General features: G+C 38.8%; 1 protein-coding gene across 1 annotated transcript in view; it reads left to right on the top strand.

Moving 5' to 3' along the window:
- icmt (isoprenylcysteine carboxyl methyltransferase) overlaps positions 1–9,799 on the top strand; it is a 17,738-nt gene extending 7,939 nt beyond the window's left edge. Inside the window, exon 5 of the mRNA XM_073470267.1 lies at positions 7,632–9,799. Coding sequence (XP_073326368.1) covers positions 7,632–7,811 — 180 coding nt within the window. The 3' untranslated portion in view covers positions 7,812–9,799. The remainder of the gene's footprint in view (positions 1–7,631) is intronic.
- The last annotated feature ends 2,098 nt before the right edge of the window (positions 9,800–11,897 follow it).

Here is an 11,897-nt window from a genome sequence, read left to right on the forward strand (position 1 = left end):
CCTTCTCCACATTTTACCGGGGTATACGGTAATATATACCCCCCCCCCCCCCCCCCCCCCCCCCCCCCCCCCCCCCCCCACCCGCAACTCGAAAATCATTTGTTGTTGGTAACTCAATATTATAAAAGCTATGACTTAATATATGTATTCAAAAAACATTATGCTTTCAAAATTAAATAAGTGTTCAATACAAAAACCTCAAAACACCAGGCACCACACTGTTGTGTTTTTACCTTCCTTTTTTTCACCTCAGAATGTTTTTTTTTTTTTTTTTAAATAGCCGATCCTATTCGAATTTATAATCTTCCAATTTAGAGCTACAATTTAAATAAATGAACACAAATAACATAGGCCTACACTTTGATTAAATAAGCTTTAATTTATTTCCCCAAACCGCAAGGAGCGAATAAAAGAGCGATGCGGCTCCGGAGCTGCGGTTGCCATAAAAATGCCGGCTTGCGCTTATATGTTCAGAAACAGAATAACAAGCATTATATAGGGCTAAGAATATTGAAAAATAACAACAATCCATGTATAACATTAACAACTTTTATTAACAAATATTTAAAAAGTGCAAATGCAGCAGTGAATAAAATATCAAATAGTATAACGGGCTTAAATCCACTTACAGTGCAGTAAGACACAACACGGACCTATCATCCAGCAGCCTACTTATTGGCCGATCAAATAATAAAAAAGTAACAATAATAACACAGGCAGAATGAAAATTTACAAGGTATCCTGACACTGCAATGGGTGCAGTGTTTGGTTTAGCCTATTTTTAGAACCTATGAAAAAACAAATCAAAAAAATAAATTAAAAGCACAGCTCTGCTCTAGGCTACGTATTAAATAAAAACAGAACAATAAATAACAAGGCATAACCGAAAATGGGAACAATCCTGAGAATGGGAAATGCTGCTTTTTGGTTTATTTTAGTAGTGTACCTTCAGTTTGAAAAGTTAAAAGTCCACTGTTGTCGCAGAACACGCTAGCCTACTCCCTGAAAATGGAAAAAACTAACTATAGCAGCATCCTATGCTCCGAGTCCACATCAAGGTTTTTCGCCAGAAAAACCAACATGTTAACTTTCTCCGGCTTCAGCTGGGCACGCAGCGGATTTACTACATGACCCGCGGTGCTGAAAACACGCTCTGACGGAGAGCTTGTCGCACAAATACACAAGTATTTACGGGCTACCCTCGACATCAGAGGGAACCGCTTCGCTCCGTCACTTTTCCACCAAAGAAGCGGGTTTTCATCTCCCTGGGTAACTGGTTCGCGACAATAAGCAATTGTTTCTGCTCCTGCTCGCTCCTCTGGGGTGCCGACTGGACCTGCCGACGCAACAGCTTTTCTCTGAAGGAGGCTACCCAGTGTCATCTTTTTTTTTGGTGGTCTGGGTTGCACTTCCCGCTCCTCCACTCTGCTGGACACTGGGTCTGCTGCTGCCTGGCCCTCCAGTGCCACCATCTCTGCCTCTAACGCGGCTCTTGTTTCAGCCAACGCGGAGTCGTCATCCTCACATCCCCCGCGGTATCGAGGGTCAAGAAAGGTGCATTTGCGCATCAATTTGCGCACTGAATCGCTCTCATACTTTGCCTCCAGCTTGGCAAGAATACCAGTTTTTATTGACTTTGTCAACTGCACATCCTCGTCTGACACAGCCAACACATCATCCTTGCAGAGCTGGAGCATGGGCAGGATAGAGGAGCTGGTCACATAGGTTTCTCCTGACAAAACATCAGTGAAGTGACTGACTGGTTTGAGTGCGTTATGAACAGCCTGCAAAACATCCGTGTCCTGCCAGGTGAGTGATAGGTTGCTCCTTCTGTCGTCGGACAGTACGTGTCTGATTGCCTGGGCCTGTTCGAGGATGCGCTTTACCATCGCTAGTTTAGAGCCCCAGCGAGTTGCGCAGTCCTGCCAATGAAAATAAAAATATAGAATAGATTATATAATTTTCTGTGTTATTCTATTCTCCACCACGATAATCACAATGCTAATAAAATGTGTTTATTTGTCTGTATCAGAGCATGTGAGCGGAGCGCAGCGGAGCGGACAAATTTTGGAAGGAGCGCAGAGCGGGACTTTTTTTTTCTAGGATGATTCGGATGGAGCGCTCCACTTTCGCTCCGTTACCGCTCACATCACGGTCCCGATGCTTGGCCAAACATACCCCGCTCACATGCTCTGGTCTGTATAGACCTATGAAACTGAATGCTTACCGTTATGAGACTATGCTCTGGGAGTCCCAATTCCAATTGCTTTTTATGCAATTCACGCTTTCTGTGCCAGCTGTGTGAGAAGGCCCCGACGATATTACGGCATAGTCCGAGAGCGCACTCTGTTTTTTGCCTTTGGTCCTGTACTGCATTTGTCACAGCCAAGTTCAGATTGTGACCGAAACAGTTGAGCCAGGGCCACTGCAGGGACCTGATTGCAGCAGCAATGTTGGCTGCGTTGTCTGTGGTGATAGCTGCAAGTTTTTTTTCATCCAGTTGCCAGTCATTAATCGCTTCCCTGAGCGCAACAGCAAGGTTGTCCGCTGTGTGGCTCTCTGGAAAATATGTGGTCTGCAGGCACTTTGATTCAAGTTTCCACTCTGGTGTTATGGTGTGGACTGTCACGGACATATATGGTGTCATGTTCACTGACGACCACATATCTGTTGTTAGTGAATAACTGTCAGTCCCCGACAGCAGCGCTTGAACGTCGTATCGGACTTTATTATATAGGTTTGGAATTGCTGTTTTTGAAAAATATTTCCGACCAGGCAACTCGTACTGCACATCTAGGGTTTTAATCATGTCCTTAAATGACTGTTTTTCCACTGTGTGGAAAGACACCGCCTCTTTTGCCAAGTACCTGGCCACCGCATCTGTGCAAGTTTTCCACCGAAGGCTGTCCCTTTTGTATTTTGATGATTTCTGGAAGGCCCCCATTATTGTTGGTTGCCGGAGAGTGGTTGTGGGCCTTGCTGTTGCTTCATCTTCAGCTGGAGGGGTTGACACCGTTGCACTGGTTGAGCTCGGCGCCAAATTCAGTCTTGAAGCTGTTAGTGGATGATTAATCCTGAGATGCGCTCTGAGATTTGAGGTGTTTCCATCTCTTGCAGTTACTGTCTTCTTGCACAGTTTGCACACAGCCTCGTCAACATTCGCAGGTTCCCCTCTATCGTTTGGCCTGAAACCGAAATACTGCCAAATTGGAGAGACTGTATTCTTTTTGGGGACTAACTCGCTTGATGTTCCGCTCGCCATCTTGTCTTCTTTCTCCCTTCTGCGCTGTCACGTGACCATGTCTTCTCTCAATCAACAGTTAATTATTACAGTTGTTGTTATTGTAACTGTTATTACAGTTGCACATTGTAATTAGCTACTATTAAATTGAAAACACAACCACACATAGCCTTCATGGGTGCTGCTGGACAAAAAAAAAAAAAATCTGCTGCGCATTTTTTTTATTGACGTTTTTTTTTTTTATTGACGGTAATGAAAATGATACCGTTGCTATTTTTGGATACCGTGGTATACCTTAATTTACCTTATTACCGCCCAACCCTAATGTATGTATGTATGTATGTATGTCATGTATGTATGTATGTATGTATGTATGTATGTATATATATCTATGTATGTATGTATGTATATATATCTATGTATGTATGTATGTATATATATCTATGTATGTATGTATGTATATATATCTATGTATGTATGTATGTATATATATCTATATCAGGGTTTCCTCCAGGATTTTTGTAAACCGTGGGGGAGGTCTGCCCAGGTGGAAGAGGGAGGGTGACGACGATGATGACAACATGAATTTTGAAATGTGAAATTATGACTATTTCAAACTGAATGTTTTTCTAAATACATTATTTACTATAGGGTTTCCGGTACATGAATTGAAAATAATAATTGAAAATAGGATCTTGCAGTATCACTAGGCCAAAACAACAAACACAACAACAACAAATTAAAGATATATTTCAAAGTTAAATAACTAAACTAGTCTATACTGAAATGTTAGGAATATTTAAATATTACACTTATCACGGTACACATCATTATCATTTCTATTGACTTGAGGGAATAACATCACGATAATAAATCAAGAACATTGAGCCTCTCCTTTATGTAACGTTACCTGACTCTCTTCCTCTGGAACCTTTCTCTTCTTTTGAAAATAGTTTAATATACTCATCTGAAAATGTAACCAGAAAAGAGTCATGGCAGAAAATGACCTGGGCATTACCTAAGCTAACGTTATGTCGTGCTGTTCAAAACGTGTATCTGAAACGTAACGGGTTTCCTCTATCAATAGAAAATTACGTTTTACAGTTAAAAATTAATCTACAACAAAATAATATCTCTCTCTACTGTATAACCAAAGACTCGACATGCTTTATTAGGCCTGAAGTAATCTCTCTTTAACAAGTGTCAATGGTACAAAAATAAAATAAAAATAAGAATCTCTCTGAAATGATGATAGAAATAATGCGTATCCTGTATTAACCAATCAATAACACATTTATCCTGACCAGTGATGCTAATCTGACCACTTTTTTCAGTAACGAGTAATCTAACGCGTTAATATTTCCAAACCAGTAATCAGATTAAAGTTACTTATTCAAGTCACCGTGCGTTACTATTATTTGTGTCATTTTCCTTAGTAAAAATATATATTTTTGCTTTCTTCTTGCGTCTCGGGGAGTGATGTCACATATGCGACAAGTCACGTTTTCAGCATGAGGACAACTCACGTATAACACCACGCAGCAACACAAACACATCAACAATGGAGGGAGGTGAGAGATGCGCGTTATCGAGCTGGAAATACAGTCATTATTTTGAGTTCGTGTCAGCTAAAGATGAGAATATTAAGGTTCGTTGTACACTCTGTGCTGGTGACAAAGTACTGTCAAGCTTCAAAAACACAACGTCAAATTTGAAGAAACATTTGGAGTCGCAGCACAGTTAAGTTTACAGAGCAAGCCCCACCAGGTGGTGTTAAGCAGAGAGCTGTGAGCAAAGCCACGGCCTCGACTTCTGCAGGAGGTCCCCCACCTCCCAAACAACAGAAGCTGGAAGTTGGTCGGGCGGTATGTTGTAGAGGAAATGCTGCCCTTAAACGCGGTTGACTCGAAAGTAACTTGTAATCTAACTTAGTTACTTTTAAAAACAAGTAATCAGTAAAGTAACTAAGTTACTTTTTAAAGGATAACCAGTAATCAGATTACTTTTTCAAGGTAACTGTGGCAACACTGAACTCAGGATTTTTTCTGTAGCCTAATCCATCTATAACAGTATCGTTTTCACGGGTTTGAACAAACCTGTATCAAATATAACCTAGCTTAGGTACCTTTCCTTCACCCTTTTCTCTCCCTCCACGTCAGACTGTCGTCTCTACTCTCTTCGTCTTTCGCGCGCCGCAGCCAGACAGGCAGGTGGTGACTCCGGTGTTGGTTTTTCAAAAATAAGGGTATTTGCAGCGTAGCGTCACATTTCATGAAAAACACCATGTTTTGTGCCAAAATTCACATTTCATACAATAATTTACATTAACATAAACATAAAACAACATAAAAACAAGGTAAAAAACAACAACAAAAAAACATTATTCTGAAGGTGTGGCGGCTTTTATTTTGCCGTGGCGGTGCGCCACAATCAATTACATGTAGAGGAAACCCTGTATATATCTATGTATGTATGTATATATATCTATATATCTATGTATGTATGTATATATATCTATATATCTATGTATGTATGTATATATATCTATATATCTATGTATGTATGTATATATATATCTATGTATGTATGTATGTATATATATATATATATATATATATCTATGTATGTATGTATATATATATATATATATATATCTATGTATGTATGTATGTATGTATGTATATATATATATCTATGTATGTATGTATGTATGTATATATATATATCTATGTATGTATGTATGTATGTATATATATATATGTATGTATGTATGTATGTATATATATATATCTATGTATGTATGTATGTATATATATATATCTATGTATGTATACATATATATATATATATATATATCTATGTATGTATACATATATATATATATATATATCTATGTATGTATACATATATATATATATATATATCTATGTATGTATACATATATATATATATATATCTATGTATGTATACATATATATATATATATATATATATATATATATATATATATATATATCTGTATGTATACATATATATATATATATCTATGTATGTATATATATATATATCTATGTATGTATGTATATATATATATATCTATGTATGTATGTATATATATATATCTATGTATGTATATATATATCTATATATGTATGTATATATATATCTATATATGTATGTATATGTATATATCTATATATGTATGTATATGTATATATCTATATATGTATGTATATGTATGTATCTATATATGTATGTATATGTATGTATCTATGTATGTATATGTGTATATCTATATATGTATATATCTATGTATGTATATCTATATATGTATATATCTATGTATGTATATCTATATATGTATGTATATCTATATATCTATATATGTATATATACATATATACACACACACACAAGCATGCATAGATACAGTAGAGATGTTTCGATACTATTTTACCACACCCAATTCTAAATCAGATATTAGTGGAAAAATTTTACCTAGATGTACAATATTCGGGAGGCACCGATAACATTCTAAGACTCCAAAAAAAAGAAGTCTCTTGGTGCTGTGACCTAAATCCAACAGGAAGTCAGCCATTTTGAATTGATTTTGAATTTTGACTATATTTTTAGCAATTTACAGGGGTCATACTTTACTAATTCCTCCTCCTCCAAGATTATCTGATCCACCTAGTAGTTGGTCATCATTAATAAAAGTTCTTAACCATGAAAACAAAAAAAGTTTGAGATTTCGCCAAATGGTGTGGCAAATTTTGATCTTTCACCACAAAAATAGACGTGGTTCGTAAAAATCCACTGTACATGGTCAAATCTGCCCCGAATTTCATGCTTGATAAAAGTCCCTTTCTGAAGACAATCTACATGTCAGTTAGAATTGCGCCACCTACTGGCAACAGGAAGTAAGCTTTTGTCTGACAATAATCATTCAATTTACATGACATTTCCATGGTGTGTTGATATATTGGAACTTAATGTACAATTATCGGGTGTTCTCTGGTGCCACAAAATGGATACAGGAAGGGACATGGGAGTCCTTTGCGCATTGTGCAAACACATAAAAATTCAGAGTCTTATCGATCAGTCAGTGTCTGCTAACAAGGCCACGGCTGCTGCGTTCCCCATGTGGGGGTGTGTGGGCCTGTTCAACACTGCCTTCAGCTTTAAATTTAATTGTGGTACACTGTTAAGATTTTTTCCTCTACAACTTGCCTTTTAAAATGTAGCACCTTGGATATGTTCCAACATTGTCCTCCAATAACTGAGAGATGAAATGATGGTCATAATGGTTTGCTGCCCTTTGGTTGTGAAAATTGTGAAGATTTCCGACATGTTCTGTTTTGTTGATTGACGAGGATGTTGACTGTTGCAGGTCATGCTGTGTAACCCGATTTGTATATTGGGCTACACAATAGCCAGCTGGCGGTTCTTCAGGGAGCGGATCGAGGAGGAGGAGCTCTCCCTCATCCATTTCTTTGCAGAGGACTATGTGGAGTACAAGAAGAAGGTTGCTACCGGGCTGCCCTTCATCTCAGGCATCCGTGTCAACTAGTCCCAAGAGCAGGATGCTAAACATAACAGACTTAAAGCACTGAAGCTGGTCAGACCTGGTGGGTTTGGCGCATCTGCCATGGCGGCTGTTCTCTGAAGAGAAACCGTGCAGCTGGCTGAGAGCCTATAGCTAGCAGACAGAGACCATGACAGCTTGGACGGCAGCAGGGCTGCTGATTTTCTACCAACTTCCAAAATCCGGTTAAAGACCAGACAACCTCCACTCTACTACAATTATTTCAATAACAGCCATTCCATCAGTTTCTTGTGCTTCTGTTTGCATGCTTTCACCATGCCTAGTGTTTTCGCTGATGACTTGTGTTGAATGATACATCATACATGCAGAGCCATGACCATTGTTTTAATGGCAAATGTTTGGAGATCTTTGAGATTCATGGGAACTCCACCAAGTTCACTTGTTTGTTTGTTTTTTAAATGATAGGTTTATTAATATTTTGAAGAAATTTCCACCACTGACTCTAGGTAGGACTCCCTAAAAACTGTGTATTTCACCCAGATGGATGTGGTTTTGCATGACGTAGCAGTGCATGGTTGTGCAAGCTCCTTACATTCAGAAGTCATTTGACTTGTATAAAGGGAGAAGAACTTCAGATAAAAAGCAAGTGGTAGGATCCATTACATAACTTTCATCCCGGACACAGGGGTTGTGCTCCTGTGTGATACTTTGATGATTATTTCTATAGACTTAAGGTTTAGGTGAAACGTAAGGTTTCACATAGGTCACAAGCAGCGTTGAAAAAAAAAGTGTGAGTCTGTAGGTTTAATCTTGAGTTTAAGGCAGAGATCAGATTAATGAACAACTTTTTAGATAAAGTTTAGGTTTGCTAGTTCATCCAAAAAGTGATGACAACCTGCACGTTGTCAAGAACACACACCAGGCACATAACACGCTGTGTGATGCAGGACATAAGGCCTGGGTGAATTACCGACTTTTTAGGGAGTCCCATTCCTGGGTTAGCAATAGTCACCATTCCTAAATTAGTCATTTTAAAACCTAACAAACCGCTTAAAGGAATACCCCACTGAAAAGCTCTCCTTTAAATATCAGTCAGTCATCAACTTTACTATTGCTCTTCGCGGGTCTACTCTGTATCCACGAGCCATCCCTGGACATGGGCAAGCTGGGTCAAAATGATTGTGTGTCTGTGTCTGTGTGTCCTGCTTCCATACGGAAGATGGCAGATCCTACAGCATAATCATTGTGGTTTCTCCACACCAAGGCTTAATGATTTCATGTTAGGGCTTCACCTCCTTTTAGCTGCAAAAAGCCCTGCCACATGTTGGGTGGATAGGGTGGATAGGGTTGATTTAAGCAACAGTGAACATACGCATCCAAATATTTTCAGTATGGTATTCTTTTAAGTTTCCCTAATAACTTACAGGTTGAAACGTCCAACAGAATGGACCATGGAAAGAACTAAAGCCATCCACCCAAACAAAGAAACAGGGAATTCTACTAGAGTTTATTAGCTCTTGAACACAGGGTGAACCAGTGCATCCAAAGTGGTAAAAGGAACAATACATTTTTATGGAAGAATGTATCGGTAGATTTATTATTTAACTATAATGGAATGGATTAAATGAGCAAAGAAAGTAAAGGACTAAAGGTTTTTGAGACTATTTATTTAAATGTAATTAGTGAGGAGGCTGTTGAATTTCCAGGCTAATTTAAGGCTAATAGTGGCCTAATTTATGCTTATTAGGATAGCCACGTCCTCATTTTGCACTGAGGCTAAAACAAATCAGTCACAAAACCTTCCTTGTTTCTCTTAGTTCATTGTCAGTTTGTATACACAGGGACATGAGGCATAATGGCTGATAAGTTGATTTTCATTGGAGAAAATTAGAGTTGGGTTCACCTCTGAGTGTTATCTTTATGGAAAAAGGAAGTGTTGACACCCCTTCCTTTGCTATAGCCGCTTTTGTGTTTCTTTTTTGTTGCTGTTTAATATATACTGTACATCATTAGTTGTCTTGTGTTCTTAATGAGTCACCATGCTGAACTGTACTGCGTCCAGTCATTTTCATCAGCATCACTTCATTATTGTTTTTCTCCCATTGACCAGTCAAAATCACTTTGTATTGGAAACCAACCAAATGACTGAGATGTATACTGGTAAAGGGGTTGGAAGATTCTGTCTCTCACTATCTCTCCCTCTCTGAATGGCTTCACAGTGCTGCTGTCCACTCTCCACACCCTGATCTCACTGTGAGAGATAGACAGAGAATTCCGTCAAATAAAAAATGAAAGGTTCCCAGTTAAGTTTTTAATAATGAAAGCTTTACAGGGTAACATTTCAAACCTTGTTATTCAGAATGTTAATGATACAATATGTTTTTAGAAGATTGTCCAATTAGTCAGCTCCTGTACAAACAAATGATCACCACCAAAAAGATTATTTTCCAGGGGAAAATTAAACTGTGCAACCCCCAATGCTTAGGGGCAAACTTAAAGCAGCATGGCACTGACCTAAGGTTACTTAGCATTGTACATTCTAAAGTACACATACCATGGTGTTTTGATAATGTTAGCTGCAGATTTAGCGTATTCACTACTATCAGTCTATGCTAAAGTTCAGAGCCTGCCGAGTGATACTAATCTCAACACTCAGGACTAGCATGGGATATGTAGCGGCTTCTTGCTTCCTAGAGCTGCTGAGACAGGGAAGATTAACCTTGCTATTACGCACTGTCCAATGATCAATGTCCACTCCAAGTTGTTCCGTTTTTAAAGGTTTTATTGAATAATTCAAGGAACGAAAAACTGGTAAAATACTGTGAGCTGAATGTGTGTGCGGTAAATGAAAAATGTGCGCTCCCAGGTCACCCCTCTCTCTAACACCGGCATCCAGGTGTAATTATATAGGTTAATTAAGGGGTCCATCCCACATCACGTCACCACATCAAAATAAGTAAAAATAAACAAAAAATAAATCTAACGCAAATATATGGCTCCCACAGGATATTAAACAAATTCATAAATTTAGTCTTAATTTTTTTTTTTTAGTAGGTAGATTGCACAATCTACTAAATACTATGTTATGCCGATAAAACAACGCACATGTACACGTGTTTTGGGATCAGCCTTTACGGTCTGAATGAGTAGGATTTGTCAATTGTGGTTTGTAAACACAACATTAAAGTTGGACCCTCCTCCCCGCTTCCATGAGTCCCACTCTAACACCCTGTCTGTTTTTATTGGCAGGGGGCTACACATCCACTGGCCTAACATTGACGCCCAGAAACCAGGGCTCAACAAGAAAGATTAAGTAAATTGCCATGTCAGGCTAGTAAATCTAGCAGCTCACTTGCCCAATCAGGCAAGTGGTAAAAGAGCATGAAACGTATAATTTTCTCCGGCTTTCTGCTTCCTTCTCACCTTTGTTGAGTGTTGCAATGCGCAGTACTGATAAGGCACTCACAAGAAAATGGTAGCAGTTGAAGATGTTAATGAGCTAAGTAAACGTTTCAGTTATTCTGAGGTCCGGAGTTAACCTTTCTTGATATGCAAGAATGTTTGTTACTCTGCAGCTATGACACACAATCTCCTTGTTGCATGTTGATGAAGGTTCTCAGTCATCCAGGTCAGGGTAAATTCTAAGTGCTGTATCATAGGCAACTGGACTTGTTTCAGTTTCTTGAAGATGTTTCACCTCTCAATCAAGAGGCTTCTTTAGTTCTAACTGGAGGGGAGTTGCAGGCTTTTAAACTCTGTGTAGGAGTCATTAAGGACATGTGTGAGCTCTGAGTTTCAGAGTCGTTGGGGCCACTTGTGGGTCATTGACCCAATCAGAAACAATGGTTTCTTATGATGTCGCATCACTCTTTACATGCATTCCCACTCAAGAAACAGTTAAGATGGTGAAGAAATGCCTGCCACAGGACAGTACTCTGTCCAGCAGAACCAACTTCACCCCAGACCACATTTGTGCCTTACTGCTCCTAGCCACTGGTTCAGGTATGTGGACGACACCTGGGTCAAAATCAGAACAAGGGAAGTGGAAGCCTTCACAGAACATATAAATGCTGTGGACAATAACATCAAGTTCACACTGGAATATGTCAG

The sequence above is a fragment of the Pagrus major genome, chromosome 7 (genome assembly GCF_040436345.1).
Source record: "Pagrus major chromosome 7, Pma_NU_1.0".
NCBI lineage: Eukaryota > Metazoa > Chordata > Actinopteri > Spariformes > Sparidae > Pagrus > Pagrus major.